Genomic DNA, 19,830 nt, shown 5'->3' with positions numbered 1-19,830 from the left:
CCCTATACGTAGCCGAATAAATTCCGACCAGAGCCGGATTTGAACCTACGCCGTCCCGCAGCGAATGATCTCAAGACGAGTGAACGCCTTAACCCGCTCGACTACGGAGGAGGACACATTATTATTATTAAATGTATATAAATAAATTAATTTTAAATAATAATTATAAACTACCAAAATAATTCCTTCACCATAGGCCCCGACTCCATGGGGCTTGTAGGGGCTCGAGCCCACAATGGTAACGATGTGGGGGCAGAGCCCCCCAAATAATTTTGCTTAAGAGGATCTAATGTATTATTTTGCTTCTCTTGTAAAATTTATTCTGAATTGTGCCACATGAACTTAACATTAAATACGCATTTGAAATATTCTAGACCATTAACTTTGGTAACTGAGACCGCTAAACCATCAACTTTTGGGAGGGGGGGGGAGCTATGGCCAGAGACAGCAAAACACACGACTTATTACTATATACTAAGTATGTAATTATGAATATTGTTAAATTGCTTACTAAAAAGAGCTTCAAAAGACGATGTGCATTAACTAGGGTAGTGTATGTGACGTACAAATGGGTCTCAAAAGTTTTAGGACAACGACATTTTATACTAGGCAACCCAATTTACACAAGGCGTTGGTGGGTTGCCTGTAGAGTTAGGCTCAATTTCAGGGTTGCCACATGCACAATAGATATTTATAAAATACGCGAAAGAAATAAAAACAAGTATTATTGTATAAAATTATTTAAAATATCACTATTACATCTCAAGTGACAACATTCTTTCTAAAAAAAAAAAGTTGTGTAGTATTTCATCTCTGATGAGTCTACAGAAAGGAAAAGAGGTGAGAGAAAACGAATGGTGACAAAGGAGAGGAGAAAGAGAAAGCGAAAGGAGAAGAGGAAAAGTAGAGGAGAGAAGAAAGAGAGGATAGACGAGGAGAGGAGATGTAGTGAGGAGAATGGAAGAAGATTCTAGGAGAGATGAGGAAAATGGAGCAAAGAAGAGAAATAGAAGGAAAACGAGGTGAGAGAAGAGGAGACGAGAAGAGAGGAGTGGAGAGTAGAGTAAAGGAGAGAAAAATAGAAGAACGAAAAGAAGAGGAGAAGAGTGAAGTGGAGTCGGAAATGTAAGACAGGAGATACGAGGAGTGGAGATGAGTGGGATGGAGAGAAGATGCGAGAAAAGTAGGGAAGGCGATATGAGATAAAAGCAGGTCAGAAGAAGGGGAGAGAAGAAGGAAAAAGAAAAGAGAAGAACAGATGGGACTGAAGAGAAGAGGTAGTTCAGAGAGAAGGCTTAGTTCAGAGCAAGGTAAAATCATCCATGTAAGATCTTTGATTTTACCTGCGATTATACCACTAAAAACATGAATGTAATTTTAATATTTATAAGAATTATCCAAATTTTGTCCTCTTCTCGGTTCGTTGAAATGGAGATTTTGTAATTTAATATTTCCCCTCCCCCATCGTTAATTCGAAACTGAATCATTCCGTTTCACACGGCGTAGACAATGAACACAATGGGATAGCTCTAAAACTTACGAAAATTTTCTGCCACCAGAAGGGTTTGAACCTACTACCATCAGATTGACATTCCTGAACGGTAAACAATACCCTACGAGCTTTCGCTCCTGAAAGCAAGTAGAAGAAGCTGACCAATGTGAAATGTAGATGCAACTCTCCTCCTACATGTAATGTGCAAACAATACTTGCTTGTATCAAAGAAAACGAAGGTAGTACGACTCGGCGAAAACATTTAATGGAGAATTGTACATGGTCAGAACTTTTCATTCGATATTTGCGGAGGTATCCATGCATTGAACTATAGTGGGAAAAGGGGTAAAATTAGTATATCCTGAATTGCCACAAATGTAAATAGTTATTTCATTATATTTGTCAATGTCTTTGAAGCAATGCACAATTATCGTTAGAGTATAATAATTCACAATCTTATACATTAAAATATCCCTTTGAACGTGTGTCAGTTCATTTATTTCTCTATGTTTTTATAAATTCCATATGCAGAACAATGTAGCCACTATACACTGCTATTACAAACAATGTTACCATGCTCCTGTTTAATAGAAGGGGATTTAAGAAAAAGAGTAAAAAGAACACCTAGTATGGAGGATCGAACCTGGGACCGCAATCAATGCTTTCAAGAACTCTAACCAATACACTACGCCCTTTATTTTCCTTGGATCAACAGTTCGTAATTCTTCTGTCGCGTCAATATTGTAAACGTTATCCTGCAAAAGCAGTTCAATACTCGGATATAGCCCTGTACTTCTAGTATTACTCTATAGACATGCATTTGTAATTTAACTCTGAATTTATTTCTTCGTTGTTTGTATATCTAAGCTTGTGAATATATTTTATTTGTAATTTTATAACGGTTACATGAACATCTACGAAATAGTTCCTTATAATTACCTCCGGTTGACCAAGTTGCCAATATAAACAAATGGAATACAGATTGTCTTTGAGCTTAAAATTGTTAAGAAGGAGCGGATACACGTATTATTATCCCAATACTTATTCAATAAGGTTTCTTGTTTGTCAGAAATTATCACTTAAAATATTGCATGTTTAGCTAGTGCCCACCTAGCCGCCTCTGATGAAATATATCATTCTTCAGATTCTCTTTAAAATTCGACTCTGGTCACTTGTAACTTGCTGGGTGTTTTGCGATAAGAAGCGGCCTTGAATAGCGTGAGTGAGTCACTTTGAACGCGAGCAAGCTACGCTACCAAGCTTGTCTGCCTTTGAAAACCGTCATTGTTTTTCACCGTTTCCGAACGCGATTGCCATTGTAGAAGTATTCTAATATTATCTCAAAAGAGAAAGAAAGGAAATTCGACCAATGTTCTCCCGTCGTTTAAAACCAAATATTATCTATTAAACGAAAAGTTCACCATTGTCAATAAACCTATCTGAGCATAAGGTGGATTTAAATAATAAATTTAATAGAAAAATTCTCCAAAATTTCTCTCCCACTGTCTACGTCAGGCCAGTACCCAGGGGGGGGCATGGGAACCATGCCCCCCTCGAAGCCTGAAATATTTAAATGTCAACCTATGATTTGATTTTTTATTTGAATTTAAAATTTTGGGTGCGTCAGCACTAAGGCTATTTTGAACCCGTCGCATTAGACGGGGTCCAGCCCCTTGTCGTTACACATAACAACTGTAACGTTGCAGAACTAAAATCATAAAATATTAAAATCTTCTGACTTCCGTTAAAAGCTGAGGCTGTAAAGGGGCACTCAGCACACATAAGGACAACAGGACAACACAAACAAAATTATACTGGCCATAAGGACAGTCGCCAGAGCCTCGTTAGTCTGCAGTCCAGGGTGTACTACGTGGAAGTGAGGTTGACTACGTGCACCCCTTACTCTCCAAATGTGAACCTATGAATAACTACGAAAATAACATCGTCGATTTTAGAAATGTGTAAAAATTTCAATTTTGTTCTTACATAACTGAATCTGTTTCTTGCGCAAAAGTCTTCAGGCTACAATATTGGATGGTTTTAGTTTTATAATGCAAGGCTAGCAGACTTCCGATTCACCGATTTAGTCAGGACAGTGCGTTACTTTCAATCCCTGTCCCGACCTTTTCGAACTGCAATCGTGATACGAGAATGTCTCTTTATTATTGTATTTTTCTTAACTCACAATTAGACATGTTCTTTGTTGTAATATACTCCATGAGGCCTTAAAAAGATCGTTTCCCGGGCTTGCAACAGACGACAATATGGGGGTGTGTCTGCGAGAACCATTCAGGTCCGCGAATGAGCGAGCCCGGTTGCCACAGCTAGCTCGCTGCAACCTTCTGGAAGCGTGAGTGACCTCTGCCTCTTGCTACCTAGGCCTGTTTGTTCGGCTGAGGAGCAGACGACACGAGAGTAGCGGCAATAGTGTACGAGTGACGTCTGCTGTTAGCCCGCGAAGCGCTCTTTCTAAGGCCTCCTGCAGTATAATAATTCCTAGTACGCAACATTTAATTTATATATATATTATTTTCAAAACATAGAATTATCATGACTTTTCAATGGAGCTCGCACTATTTGAACTAATTTGTAATATCTGTCTCTCTCATATATATATATATATATATATATATATATATAAATATATAAATTTGGGTCTGGCACCTCCCTCAAAGAAATCCTGCGTATGGGCCTGGTCTACGCCAATGACAGAAATGCAAGCAATATTTTTATTTATTTTTAACCCAATTAAAGAAATGTGGGTCCTCCTCCGTAGTCGAGCGGCGGGTTAAGGCGTTCACTCGTCTTGAGATCGTTCGCTGGGACGGCGTAGGTTCGAATCCGGCTATGGTCGGAATTTATTCGGCCTACGTTTAGGGCCGGTGGCAACCCACCATCGTGAGGAAATTGGGGAGCTCCGAATGAGTGAGACGACCTACTATAACGGCTGGGGATACGTCGGGCTGACCCCCCGAATATTCCAATACTGGTTGAAGATCTCCACGCTTAGAGGTGACGAAGGAAAGCGTGGGAGGGAGACGGGCAGTCGGTAGGTATGCCAAGGCCCTTCATGGGCTGTTGCGCCAAGGATTATTATTTTATTATTATAAAGGAATGTGGAAGAATTTAAAAGAAATAAGAAAGGGCGGAACGACTGTTGCTCTGCTTTAAAAATTGTTGTTCTTCGAGGAAGAAAAATAAGAAGGATTTACTCCAGCACCTTAACACAGTGTCCCACGAGTCTCTCTCTACTAATGCTGTCAAATATGAAGTGATTTTATGAATAAAATGTTCCGCCTGTTTACGTCAGATTTGGAAGTTCGCAAACGGTGTAATTATTTCGTGTTACCTTACGAAACAGCAAATACATTTCATAAGACTGTTCTGAACACGAGACTTGCGTCAGTAAACTCTCATTTCGTCTATTACAGTTTCACAGAAAAAGAATATCGCCTTGCAATGTTCAAGCCTCTAGATATTTTCCATTAATAATGTCTAATCACAATAATAAGTTAGAAGAAATAACTCGCATTTTCACAACTACCAATATTCTCGTTTTTCTTCATCACTTCGAAAATTATTTCTCGAAGATATCTGCTATCGTACTACAATAACGCAATTCAAAATTAAAGTAAAAGTTAAAATACTTGAATACCCAACGACATTTACAATGCTGGAGGGATAGAATACTTAAAAATTGTTGTTTCAATCAAAAGTAAGGGCGTGGTGTACTGGTTAGAGTTCTCGATTGGGCTGCTAACGGTCCCAGGTTCAATCCTCCTTAGGAGGTGTTCTTTTTTAAATTCTCCTTTTATTATAAACAAGAGCATGGTAACATTATTTGTAATAGCAGTGTATAGTGGCTACATTGTTCTGCATATGGAATTTATAAAAACATAGAGAAATAAATGAACTGACACACGTTCAAAGGGATATTTTAATGTATAAGATTGTGAATTATTATACTCTAACGATAATTGTGCATTGCTTCAAAGACATTGACAAATATAATGAAATAACTATTTACATTTGTGGCAATTCAGGATATACTAATTTTACCCCTTTTCCCACTCTAGTTCAATGCATGGATACCTCCGCAAATATCGAATGAAAAGTTCTGACCATGTACAATTCTCCATTAAATGTTTTCGCCGAGTCGTACTACCTTCGTTTTCTTTGATACAAACAAGTATTGTTTGCACATTACATGTAGGAGGAGAGTTGCATCTACATTTCACATTGGTCAGCTCCTTCTACTTGCTTTCAGGAGCGAAAGCTCGTAGGGTATTGTTTACCGTTCAGGAATGTCAATCTGATGGTCGTAGGTTCAAACCCTTCCAGTGGCAGAAAAGTTTCGTAAGTTTTAGAGCTATCCCATTGTGTTCATTGTCTACGCCGTGTGAAACGGAATGATTCAGTTTCGAATTAACGATGGGGGAGGGGAAATATTAAATTACAAAATCTCCATTTCAACGAACCGAGAAGAGGACAAAATTTGGATAATTCTTATAAATATTAAAATTACATTCATGTTTTTAGTGGTATAATCGCAGGTAAAATCAAAGATCTTACATGGAAGATTTTACCTTGCTCTGAACTAAGCCAAAAGGCATTTCGAACCGATCTAATACATTCTCCAGTACATTTCAAAATGTTATTGAATGTTTCATGTCGATAATTTGACCAATGCATCAATTCTTGACGCTGAGACGATATTTTCTGCAACTACCTCTTCTCTTCAGTCCCATCTGTTCTTCTCTTTTCTTTTTCCTTCTTCTCTCCCCTTCTTCTGACCTGCTTTTATCTCATATCGCCTTCCCTACTTTTCTCGCATCTTCTCTCCATCCCACTCATCTCCACTCCTCGTATCTCCTGTCTTACATTTCCGACTCCACTTCACTCTTCTCCTCTTCTTTTCGTTCTTCTATTTTTCTCTCCTTTACTCTACTCTCCACTCCTCTCTTCTCGTCTCCTCTTCTCTCACCTCGTTTTCCTTCTATTTCTCTTCTTTGCTCCATTTTCCTCATCTCTCCTAGAATCTTCCTCCATTCTCCTCACTACATCTCCTCTCCTCGTCTATCCTCTCTTTCTTCTCTCCTCTACTTTTCCTCTTCTCCTTTCGCTTTCTCTTTCTCCTCTCCTATGTCACCATTCGTTTTCTCTCACCTCTTTTCCTTTCTGTAGACTCATCAGAGATGAAATACTACACAACTTTTTTTTTTTTTAGAAAGAATGTTGTCACTTGAGATGTAATACTGATATTTTAAATAATTTTATACAATAATACTTGTTTTTATTACTTTCGCGTATTTTATAAATATCTATTGTGCACGTGGCAACCCTGAAATTGAGCCTAACTCTACAGGCAACCCACCAACGCCTTGTGTAAATTGGGTTGCCTAGTATAAAATGTCGTTGTCCTAAAACCTTTGAGAGACACTGTACAAATGGTTCTCACATGACATTCACAACGAGATCATTGATATATTAGGGAGATCTGTTTTGCGCTCCGTGATAGCAGTTATTAAAAGTCTGGAATATTTTGCTATTATGGTTGACGAAACTTGTGACATATCCATCCGTGGACAATTAATATTCTGCATTCGAACTGTGAATAAAAATTTTGATATTTTTGAGGAATTCATGGGCTTTTATGAGATTCCGAACACTGAGGCCAAAACTTAAGAAACTTAATTTATTTCAGTGATCAGAGCCCCCCAATAATTTTGAAAAGTTGGCGCCCCTGTCCTTCACTAACTGTTTACATTACGAAATAGTGGAAGTGTTTTTTCTAAGCTTTTATTTAGTTTTTGCTTTATTTTAATTTGAATTAATTAGATTCCATAGTTATTATTGTATTCAACACTCAGAAGCACACTACTTTGTGTGTGCTTTCGAATTATTCTTAGTAAAGTATATTTTAAGTCAAAAGTAATTGCCTCTTGTTTCTTATAACAAAAACTCTACTCCCCCCCAAAAAAATGGAGGGGGGATTTTTGAGGCCAAGATTGTTGGTGAGGGGAAATCCCCCTGTCCCCTCCCCCCAGGATTTCGGACCCTGATTCTGCGAGGAATGCTACGGTAATAGAACGAATCCTTTCCTTGAGAAATGCCATAAAATATTTCACTTTACACGGTAGTGTTTAATCATGGCGCAAATGTTAAGAAAAACGCTAAGTGAAAATGCATTCGGCTAAAGCGGGTCTTGGAGAACAACTCTTCTGGTGAACGTGTTACGGTGCACGATAGACTGACAAGACCTTTCATTACAATAATAATAACCTTCACTGCAACAGAATTAGAACAAGTTTCTTCATTAGAATAATACACATTCTACTGCAGCGGACACAATGAAAACTGAACAATTTTTTAAGCATGTGTGCGAGATATGTTCTGGTTGGTTGGTTGAATTGGTGTTTTAAGTCCACTTTATGCATAGTAAGGCTAATTGGGACTGGACCAACAGTTTAAAGTGGGATCCGAGACACTATGTGCCTCCAGCGGGTATCGAACCCGGGACCAAGAGAGATGTTCTGATACAGGCCAATGGCCATATGGAACTTCTATTCATTGTATTGTGAAACACATTTCTTACATTACTGACAATGATAATTTCAAACAAAATATCACTGATTTCTCTTTTGAGTGAAATTAAGCGCCCAGAAGAAACTCTCAGGACATCAGTAAGTCTTGTCACCTTAAATATACTTCTTCAATATAGACAATAACCAGTGGCGTGCCCAGAATTTTCGAAAGCAGGGTTTCCTATAAATTTTTAGCCCTCATTTTGCCATATTTTCCTGACTTTGATGTTCTTGTTTTAGGAATACAGGGCCAAAAAGGGGCTATGCCCCCGGAGCTGTCCTGTTAGCGGACAGTTCATGAAGCGAACAGGGCATGGAGCGGACACAACTTGATTGACATGTTATGTAGTGAACTAATCAATTAGAAAATCTAAACCTCCCGCCCCCACGCACTGCTGGCAGGCAGCAACCAGTTCATGGAGCAGACACATGTTCATCGACCTCCCCCACCCCGCTTGAAATTCTGTTACTAAAGGGTGGATGGATTTATATTTACGTCCACTTTGTGCCAAACAAATATCCTTACAATGAAGTGAGAAAAGGTCTATACTTAGTGCCAGCCGGGACTGCGTGCACACATTGGTGATCCGTCACAATTAAAATTGTATCATCCTTGGTCTTCATCGTACCTTTGCATTTCGTCGATTTCTCATTGACACAAAGCCACGTTACAATAGCACATTTGTTTACGCGAAATTTCCGGTACGAGTATCTATCCGTTAAACATTGCACACGGTTTCCCTTTTCCGGTCTCTACGATCTCCACATTCTTAAATTTCGGAACTTACTTAACAGGAACGAACAGCTAGGTTAATCGCACAAAAATGAAATAAGCTCACAGGAGACAGGAAGCTTTCCGGTTGGCGGGGGAGGTCAATGAACACGTGTCCGCTCCATGAACTGGTTGCTGCCTGCCAGCAACGCGTGGGGGCAGGAGGTTTAGATTTTCTAACTGATTAGTTCACTAGATAACATGTCAATCAAGTTGTGTCCGCTCCATGAACTGTCCGCTGACAGGAGGACACGTGGCCGCCACCAAATCGCTCCTTTGACACCACAATAGAAATAATTATAAAAGTAAGTTTAATGCACTTTGATGCATTAATTTGCACGGTCAAAATTGTAATTTTTGGTTTCTTTGAAACGATTATGCCTGATCTTCTCAAATTATGCATTTTAGTGCATCAGAAGCGAACAGAAGCTGCTAAAACTAGCCATTGATGCACTTAAAGTGTCTTGCCGGGATCAACGCATTTAAAACGTATATTTTGGATTCTTTGACAAAAACTACATTATACAGATATCAAATAGTTATTCCTGTTCAGGGGTACCGGCTTCGAATCCCGGCCTGGGCCTGTCTGTTAGTGTCCATTCATCAATTTCATCATATCACTCATCTCCATCTTCGCAACTGGCCAAAACGTTGCAGAAAACGAAGTAAAAAAAAACAATCAATCAAGTGTTTCCTGTTAACTTTTCTGGTACAAGTCTTAATTGAAAGTGCTGGTAACTGAAATGATTTGATTGAATTTGGATCATCGCGACGACGAGAATGAATTGCAGTAAAATGAAATGCTTGAATCACAAACATAAGACAACTCAAGTCCCAGAGAGGATTATACTGACTGCGAGTCAGGCGCAAGTGCCTCGTTTGCATGCAACATTGCAGTTATTATTTGGAAGTGAGGATGACTTTGTTGGTGCCTTCAGCACTTATACACCCCTGTTGGTAGCTGAAAGTTACATTAGCTTGTCACATAACCGAATTCAATTTTGTAAGATACTATATAGTGTTTCTGGAAGCGCATATACTTACTGACATAATACCCTCCGCTAAGATCCTCGCCGTCTTTTCCCCTGTCATCCAGGCAGGAGTCCCCTCTCCAGGGGACCCTGTTGTCCCTAGGAAGCTTCCCTGAGCGCTGGGCCTCGAAGAACAGGAGGGACTTTCTCAGAACTTCAGTGTAGTCATACTTGGTGGATTTCTCTACTGAAAATAGGCAATAAATAGTAATTACTTTACAGCAAGGATAAATGAAATAATAATTTAGTATTCTTGAACACGCATTGTGTATATTCATCCCCACCCAATAATTGTGACATGTCGGCGCCCCTGGTCCGGGAGCAAAAATAGGAAAAAGTGGGACGCAACTTCTACCCTAATTGCCGCAACTGATTAACATAAATTACTGACTGAGATGAAATTTAAGCTGCTGAAATTTTTGCTCCAGTGTGAGGAAGAACAAGTAGGCGGAAAATAAACCGTTTATCAACAATGCAATAAAGAACAAGAAAATAAAATATATCTGACATTAAGTTACAGGCAATTGTCGAAAACCACAAACAGACCACTTGAAAAAACAAAAGAAAAAAATTCATAACAACAATGCTGACGAGACAAAAAAAGGCCGCTGATCTTCATTGAGGGTGCCGTCAGAATAGAAAAGTATGTATATCGCCATCTCTGTCAATGCTTGTCTGATGCATACAGTAATAACGGTCTTACTTCAGTATTTAACATTCTGTGCTCAATATTTCAATTTCAATATTCCTTTACTAAAGGGTGTGGTTCAGCCTGCGGCTGTTCTACCACCTAATTAGACTTACCATATTTTTTTGGGTCCAACCCAGGGAATATTCGCGATCAACTCGTTACTGCTGAATTTCAGTTATTTTTTACAAAAAAAATTGAAATTACTTAAAAGCCTTAACATTTTATTGGAACATTAAACTATAAATTGTACAAGAAAAAATATTAATATTATTTTTTAAAATCAATCAATTAATTTTCAAATGTTTAATTGAATAATACAATTTCTGATGTTTAGGAAACCTCTCTGTTAGTTGACTCAGTTGTACTTTTCACTAGACGTGACTTTTTTTTTCAGAAATGGCTTGTTTGTTTTAATAACATCATAAAATTCACAACATGAAAGTTCTGAATTAATTTTAACATTCAGTAGATGTTTAGCAGTGGATACTATAAGTCTCTTTCTGCAGACCAAACATTCCCCATAATTGATAGTACTCTCTGAACTGGTGCAGATGTTCCAGGCAAAGACATAGCAAACTCAACCATTTTAGAAATGTTGGTACGTATATGAAATATCAGTCTTTTGAAAGACCTTAAAAGTTGGTCGTGAATATTCAATACCGTTATACATCATGTTCAGATTCTCAAAACCCCGGACATCACCCCGGACAGCACTAAAAAACCAGGACTGTCCGGTCTAATCCCGGACGTATGGCAAGCCTACACCTAATCCCAATGGATACATAATACATAAACATACATACTAAACACATTCTACATATGTTTGTACAAATAACAAACAAACAAACAAACAAAAAAGAAACAAAGCTAAAACACAAAAAGGAACAAATACAAAATTGAGAACAAAGATTCATCTATACATTAAATAAATGACGACATGAGATAATATGACACTCTATGGGGTTAGTGTTTTCAGTTGAACGTAGGGGGTGCTGAAGGGGGTACGGAAGAAAATTAAGGCGTGTGTAAGCATCCCCTCGCGCTCCCATGGCGCCGCCCCTGACTCTGAAAGAAAATGAATGACTTATGTAGAAAAGCCTTGTGGTGTATTTTATGTAACCTTGAAGTTAAAATAAAGAAAACTACATTAGCACTAAATTGTTTTTATCCCTTTGCTTCAGTAGATGAAACCACCAAACACGTGAACGGGTTTTATCCAATTATTCAACTACTCTTTTGTAATTTATTTAACAAAAAATCATACTTTCAGTTTCAGAGCGAAAATTACTTTTAGGTATTAGGTCATTGTATAGGCCATATTTTGACATATTTTTAGGTCATCACACTTGTGCCGGCCCCCGTGGCAGAGTGGCTAGCACATCGCGCTACGACGCCAGGGGTCCCGGGTTCGAATTCCTGCCTGGGTATGGATGTTTATGAGTGTCCATTCATCAATTTCATCATATCATCACTCATCCCCATCTTCGCAAATTATCCGTGTGTGGCACAAGAAGCGAAGTAAAATAAAGCAAATCAATCCTCACACGTGTGTGTAGATTTAGATCTTTCTCAACCGCCCCACACCATTCTTCAATGATTTTGCACCCTGGTTGCAAATTAAGAAATACACCCTCCAGTAGAAAGAGAATGCAAGTTTTGCATCTTCTACTCCATTGGAAACTCTGTGTTACTCACTGGGACAGATGGGTTTTCCGTTGAGAGACACGCTCTCGACTTCCGGTACGTCACTTCCTGAAGGAAATCTGAGGAAAAACGTCATCGTGAAGCGGTCGCCCGGTTGCAAGACGTCATCCGTGTTCCTCACGTGGAACAACAGGTTGTCCTTCGAGCTTACGATGCCTCGGTAGTTCTGGAAGGGGAAAAAAACAAGAAACTGCTCAATTTACGGCTGTCTTTTTCCGTGTTTCGACGTTGAAGCTTTCAACGTTAACACAGCAACTAACAAACTAACATACAGAGGCATAATATAACTGCAGGGGCGAATTTTAACCCGGGTACTTCAATTAAATCTAAGCAACATTTTGCACTGTATTACATCACTGTTGTACTTTTCGGGAGAGGCTGGAATTGTAAAATACATGCTTGCTTTCTACGGGGGGGGGGGGGAATAAACGACAAGATATTTTTTATTTTTAGAACTTCACTCCCCTTATTTGAAAATGTTGATTTCTTCAATTATAACACCATTAAGCCTCGTTTCAATGATATGAAAAACTAAATATGCTGACCAAGGCAGTAATTTATTTTATTATAAAACATAAACTAAACGTAACCTTTCAACCTTCTAGCAAGGTCTTCTTCAGACTCTGTACCAAGTACAAATGTAACAAGATACAAACGCAGGACATTATATATATACACAAACATTACTCACATTGCGTAGGCTATATATAATGTCATGTTTTTGTATCTTGTTACATTTGTACTTGGTACAGAGTCTGTAGAAGACCTTGCTAGAAGGTTGAAACGTTACATTTAGTTTATGTTTTATAATAAAATAAATTACTGCCTTGGTCAGCATATTTAGTTTTTGATTTCTTCAATATTTCGCAGGGGGGGCTGTAGCCCCATCACTCCCCTCTCTGCGTGCACTAGTGTCTTACATAAGCAATGATGTAAACAGGAACCAAGATGATTTCCATGTTTTAGGGAATAGGGTATTATTTTGCAAAGATATGGTCCAGTGCTGGATTAGATGGTAATTATTAGTGCTAGATTTTCGTGACTCGGCATATTTTTTTTGTAAGAGTGATGTAAATATATAGAAATTCATATTGTGAAGAAACAAATTAAATTAAGTTGCTTTTAAAGGACATATTTAGGCCTATTTGGCCATTTCTACGTGATAAGAACATATTTTGATATTTTTCGATGATATTTAGCATATTTTTGCTTTTTCAAGGAATACACCGCCATTTTCGGAGTGGATTCGTTGTAACTCTCATGTTCACTCAAGCTGTTGAATTTTTTTACAATTATACGTCCCAGTTTATTTCCTGAAAAATGGTGAAAAACACTCTTCTTTTCTAATGGAATGAAATCATAAAATGGACCAAAATAACTCTGAGCAAATATTTGCTTACCGTTGAATTTCTTCAAAGTGTAGATCGCTATTTATTTTCTGCACAATAATGAGAACTACCTTCCTCCCCTATTGGAATGCAGTCAGCAAAATGGACTTTACCACAAAACTTCTGAGTGCAAAGCACTCTCAATTGTTTCGCCACAAGGTAGCTATTTTGAGGAACATTTTCTCTCTATACTTGAACCGAATTACATTGTTTACTTTAAATATGCTTCTCTTGTGTCAGTCGAAGTAGAAAGAAGCTTTTCTCAGTGCAAGGCTTTGCTGGCTGACAATAGGCAATCAATTTTATTTGAAAATTTACAGAAGGTATTCATTGTACAGTGGGATACATGAGTATTACAGTGCAAATTGTCCATGACAATTTTTCTCTTACATTCTGTGTGTTTTTAAGTGATGGATTTTTATGTATGCTGGTGCAGAAGTTGTAAACAGCTTGTTTTGAGTTTTCTGTTCATTCTTTAAGCTCTTATTGGGTCAAATAAAGTGCACGAACATGGGGATGGACAATTTGAACGGTAATACTCATGGATTCAACTGTACATTGCAACTCAGGGCTCATAAAGTGAACTAAAAACAGTATGTGAAAATATCTCAGCATACGTTACATATTGATGTTTGAAACAGTTCAGTTGTAGTGTTGCCCACGGGACGAGACGGGACAGGCTTTTAAAAATTCGAGACGAGACGAGATTGATCATGTGTCCCGAGACAAACGAATATTTTCGAGACGAGACAGCATTTCCACGAGACGAGACAGTCCAAAGTCTCGTCTCGTGGCAACACTATTCAGTTGTAAGAGTACATTTCTTTCAAATTATAATTAGGAAAACAAAATAAAATGTTTAAAATGTTTTTGGGTAGATTAAGTAGGCACGTTTTCAGTGTTTCGGTATCGCGAATTATGCCATTTTCAGAATAATACAAAATTTTATACTTTAACGCGAAAAACGCCGCTAAATATGCTGTTGACCAATCTCTCCGATATTACCAATTTTATTAGTTCAACATTGGACGAAGGAGGTCAGGTTGACGCAATATATACCGACTTTTGCAAAGCGTTCGACTTGGTTAACCACGATATCCTATTAAGTAAATTAGCATGCTTAAATATTTCTGAACCACTGCGTCAACTGTTCGCTTCCTATTTGCAGAACCGTAAGCAGTACGTGACGTATAAAGGCCACACATCCGACGAGATAAGAGTCACCTCAGGAGTACCTCAGGGGTCTAACTTTGGGCCACTTATTTTCACATTACTTATTAACGATTTGCCTGATTCATTTGAAAACTCACAAAAATTGCTGTTTGCAGATGGCCTGAAATTTTACAGGAAAATAAGCAAACAAGATGACAGTGTGCAACTTCAAAATGATGTTACAAAGTAAGAAACGTGGACAAAAATCAATGATTTAACACTAAATATCAATAAATGCCATTATGTAATATATACTCGAACGAAAAACCCAGTTGAATTTCAGTATCAAATATACAGCAATACTCTAGCAAGAAATTTTACACTCAAGGATTTAGGGGTTATTTTATATTCTAATCTTACTTTTAATAAACAAGTAGAACAAATAATTAGTGAATCGTTCAAGAACCTTGGGTTTATTCTTAGAATGGGGAGGGATTTCAAGAGTATAGAGACACTAAAAGTTTTGTATTATTCATATGTAAGACCAAAACTCGAATATGCATCTGTTATATGGAATACAGACACAGCAAAGTACAGTGTAGCAATTGAAAGAGTCCAATCGAGATTTCTTAGATTTTTAAAATACAAATTTCAGAAAGTTTACCCCACATTTGAACACTACGACAACCTAATATATGAATGTCGGTTTACAAAGCTGTGTCACAGAAGAACGTTACATGAAATAGTATTCTTGTGGAAATTGTTAAATCACGAAATAGATGCTGAACATCTACTCTGCCAGATTAATTTTCGAATCCCGTCGTCGAAAACTAGACTCAAGAATGAAGTTTTTCTTATATAGAAGGCTAGATCCGAAATTAAAAAGAAATCTCCATTGTGCAGAATGTGCAACAGTTACAATAACTTGCTAAACAAGAATAACACCATTGACATATTTTCTATGAACCTAAGGGACTTCAGTAAAGCCACTATTAACACAATGGCCTAAGCTTAAACACATAAGTTCGTATTGAAATTGTGTGATAGTGTGTGTATATATATATATATAAAATACTTTTAATATATTTATATATATAGCCTATATATATGTCTCTATATACATATACTGTATATATATAATGTATAAATTCTATGTCTATATTACAGAAATATATGTAATTGTATTGACTATGTATCCTTCATATGGGCTCTGTAATTAGGTAGCCTATGTACCTGTTGAGTTCAAGAAATAAATAAATAAACTAAATAAATATAAACTGGGGATAACACTTCTTCTGTTCAGAAACAACTACCTGAAGCGCTATTCTCTCATTTGCGTAGTTGATAGTTTTATTCAAAAGTTATTATCATGTTTCATTTTTTGTTTTAATAGGAAATATAACCCTGAGAATGTGGGGGATAAGTGGTGGGCTTATTTTAATAGTGGCGCATGTCTCTGTTCTGGTATATTCTTTATAGTAAATATTACTTATGAGCGGTTAGGTAGTCGTAGTATGTTAACTAATAGGAGGATGTTTGGCACAGACATGACTGACAGTGTTCAACCTCGTCCTGAAAAAGAATTCGCTCAGGGGGATCTTCCCAGAAGGAAAATTACGTAGGAATGGGAATTTTTTCAGAGAGAAGCACCTATTGTGTTTCGGAAGAAACACAAAACGGTCGCAGAGGGATTTTTTGGCATTGTGGGGGAAATGTGATGTGTATGATCGTGTTCAAAGATTTGGGTGTTATCATTCAATAAACATTTCACATTTAGTGGCTGATGAGATGAAATAGTTTTCCAAATGGAAGAAATGTGGTCATTTCTGACAAAGGTAAGGCATATTTTTCTTCTTGTCATTAAAACTAAAATATGTCTCAGTTTTCCATAACTAAAACAATGTAAAAATCTTAAGGATAGAAGGAATAGTGAAAATGCATGTAAAAATAACACCTATTTTAAAATAATAACACCGATTTTGCCCTAAACCGCGAAAAATAGCCCCGAATTGCAGTAAAAAATAACATCGAAATTAAGGGGAAAATAAAACGAAAACTTCATGTCCCTAATTATAATGTATATTTTTAAAATTTTGGGTATTTATATTTTGGTGATTTTTAGGTCATAAAAATACTAGTCCTAGTTATTATTGTATGTCGTTGTCATAAGTACTCCCATTGCGTTGCCATGGCAAACTGAACTCTGAGATATGAGCAGTGAAGTGAATGAACAAAGAAAACAAACAAACAAGAAAAAACTATCATCTCAAGAGGTCTCGGGTTCGATCCACTTTTGAGGCATATTGCACAGTAGTTCTGATCCAAATGTACAGTCACGGACAGTTCTGTGTTGTAACGATCTCATTGACTTTCAATGGGATACTTACAACTCAGACGTGTCCGTGACTGTACGCTCTAGGGCCAGTTCCGATTAGGTTATCGCGAGCACAAAGTGCGCTTGAATCAAATTTTGAACAATATTCAAATATCGAAAAATCTAGCAGTTGGGTGGGGTAATCGCTCCTAACGCCCTCCCCGTAGATCCGCACCTGTTTAACTACCGGATATTTAGGTAGGCCTAAGTATTTTTGACAAAATGTCAAAGTTTGAGTCCATTTTATGCTCATGTAGGTTAATCGGGATTGGACCTACAGTTTAAAGTGGGATCCGAACCACTATGCAGGGCGCTTCCACTGTGGATCGAACCCTCGAAAGCTTCATTACAAGGTAAGGGTCATGGTTGTCTTACAATTTATGAGCAGGGGTGAAAAGGGGCCACTTTCTAGTAATGCACCTACATATGAACATCTCTTCCACGTAACATGTATTGGGGAAAAGTGAATTTTTGCGGTCTAACGAGGCTGCGGTGCCTAGATCCACAGCCAGTATAATCCTGCGTGAGGTTTGTGCTCTGATTCATGTTCATAAATGTTTCCCAGTGTTCCTTCGTAAATTTCGACTCGGCATTATTCATCCTCATTGCCGCGATTAGCCACAAGTGGTAACGCCCTGCGAAGCCAGATGTCTCAGTTTAGAATAATAGTCAGACAGTGGTTCATTTTTTATTTGTCTCATCGTCAATTTCATCAACTAATCTTCATCGTTGTGATTTACCTAAGAGGCAGAAAAGCTTGTACTTGTACAAAAGAAACTAGATATAGTAAACTGAACTGAACACGCACGCACACATTATGAACATGATAACTTGGACTTAAAACTTTCTCCAGTGATGAAACGGGAGCTTCCGAATCGCCGTGTGGAAGTCTCTATGAGTCATTCGTCGCTCTGAACAGCCCGTATGATGGGAAATTTCTACCACATTTGCCTTTTGTTTACCTTTACAAGGAATTCCGGAAGTAGGCGAAGGTGACTGAAGTTGCACGACAGCGCTTTCGGAGACGCATCGAACAGAAAATATTATTGGTTAAAAATTTCAGAACTTATGGCATGGAAATTCCACACGACCCTTCGGCGCGGCGCACTGTAGTGGTCGTTGCTCCATTCATAGGTAATATCACAGTGTAAGAGCGTTAATCAGACATATATAAAGAAAAACACACTACCAAAAGCAAACATTATAAGCCAATAGAGCGCCTGAATGCTATACGTTTAATTTTCTGGGTCCGGCCCGCGTGGCAGAGTGGTTATCACAACGCGCTACGACGCCACGCGTCCCGGAGTCGAATCCTGGCCTGGGCACGGATGTTTGTGTGTCCATTCATCAATCTCATCTTGTCATCACTCATCCCCATCTTCGCAAATTAGCCAAAAGTGGCAGAAAAGGCGAAGTATAATAAATAAAGCAATCAGTTGCCTGGGTGGGTGATCTAAGATGAAAAAGTTACCAACGTTGTTCCTGCATAAAGCGACTCTGGGGTTCAACGAGCTTCTAATAATACCTGACATGGTGCATTGAGAACGGGCCACATTTACCCTTTACCTGTATATACCAGTAGCAGATGCGTGGCGTGCATGTAGCCGATGTTACCGCAGGTAACATCTAATGTAAAGAATTAAAAAGTTGTTTCAATAAAATGACAACATTGTTAAATACGTTAATGAACACCGTTACCGTCGAGTAGATATTGCCTAGGACAGGCACGTATCCAGAAGGGGGGCTTAGGGGGCTCGAGCCCCCCCCGAAAGTTTTAGGTTTACACTAGTTAAAATGAGGTTTTTGATTTCTTGTGGTGTGAAATAAAATAATGTGACAATAATTTAAGGAGATAAATAATTATCGAGGCAAGACGGAGAATGTTCCGTAACCCTGTTATTGATACTAGCACGTATCCAAGATGGAGCACAGGGGGCTCGACCCTCTCCCCAGGAAATTTTTCATTTTACGTTAGATAAAATTAGGTTTTTGGCTTCTTAAATAATGTGAAAATAATGTAAGAAGAGAAATAATTATCGAGGCAAGACGGAGCATGTTTTATACCCCTGTTATTGTTAATGGCTCGAGCCCCCCCCCCCCTCAGGAAATTTTCAATTTACACTAGATAAAATTAGATTTTTGGCGTCTTGAATAATGTGAGGATAATAAATTTATAAATCTGAGAGAAATAATTATCGAGACAAAACGGAGAGTGTTCTATAACCCTATTATTGTCAATAGCACGTATCCAAGGTGGGAATCAGGAGGCTCGAGCCCCCTTCAGGATTTTTTTTCTGTTTACACTAGATAAAATTAGGATTTTGGCTTCTTGAATAATGTGATGATAATTTGGGAGAAATAATTATCGAGACAAGATGGAAAATGTTCTATAACCCTGTCATTGTTAATAGCACGTATCCAAGCTGGGGTTGAGGTGGCTCGAGTCCCCCCCCGCATGATTTTTTTTATTTTACAATAGATAAAATAAGGTTTTTGGCATTTTGAATAATGTTCTATAAAACTGTTGTTGATAATATTGCACGTACACTTTTCTTGAGCTTTCGGTGTTGTCGCAGCGCACTTGAGCACTATGTAGAAACTTGTCAGCATTTGGAAGCTGCACAACAAAGGTAGCGCCACAC

The 19,830-nt window shown here is 38.1% G+C and overlaps 1 protein-coding gene across 2 annotated transcripts in view; it reads right to left on the bottom strand.

Moving 5' to 3' along the window:
• LOC146002498 (uncharacterized) overlaps window positions 1–19,830 on the bottom strand; it is a 52,745-nt gene that overhangs the window by 23,254 nt on the left and 9,661 nt on the right. The window contains exons 3-4 of one of the 2 annotated variants that reach the window (XM_083140381.1): window positions 12,266–12,440; window positions 9,893–10,063 (exon numbers count right to left, since the gene is read on the bottom strand). In XM_083140381.1, the coding sequence (XP_082996507.1) occupies window positions 9,893–10,063; window positions 12,266–12,440 (346 nt within the window). Of the gene's footprint in view, window positions 1–9,892; window positions 10,067–12,265; window positions 12,441–19,830 lie in introns of both variants that reach the window. The other variant, XM_083140380.1, reaches the window with a different exon arrangement.

This window comes from Lepisma saccharinum, chromosome 18, assembly GCF_977018435.1.
Source record: "Lepisma saccharinum chromosome 18, izLepSacc3.1, whole genome shotgun sequence".
Taxonomy (NCBI): Eukaryota; Metazoa; Arthropoda; class Insecta; order Zygentoma; family Lepismatidae; genus Lepisma; species Lepisma saccharinum.
Note: the sequence above shows the minus strand (reverse complement) of the source record. Positions and strands in the feature narration are given on the sequence as shown.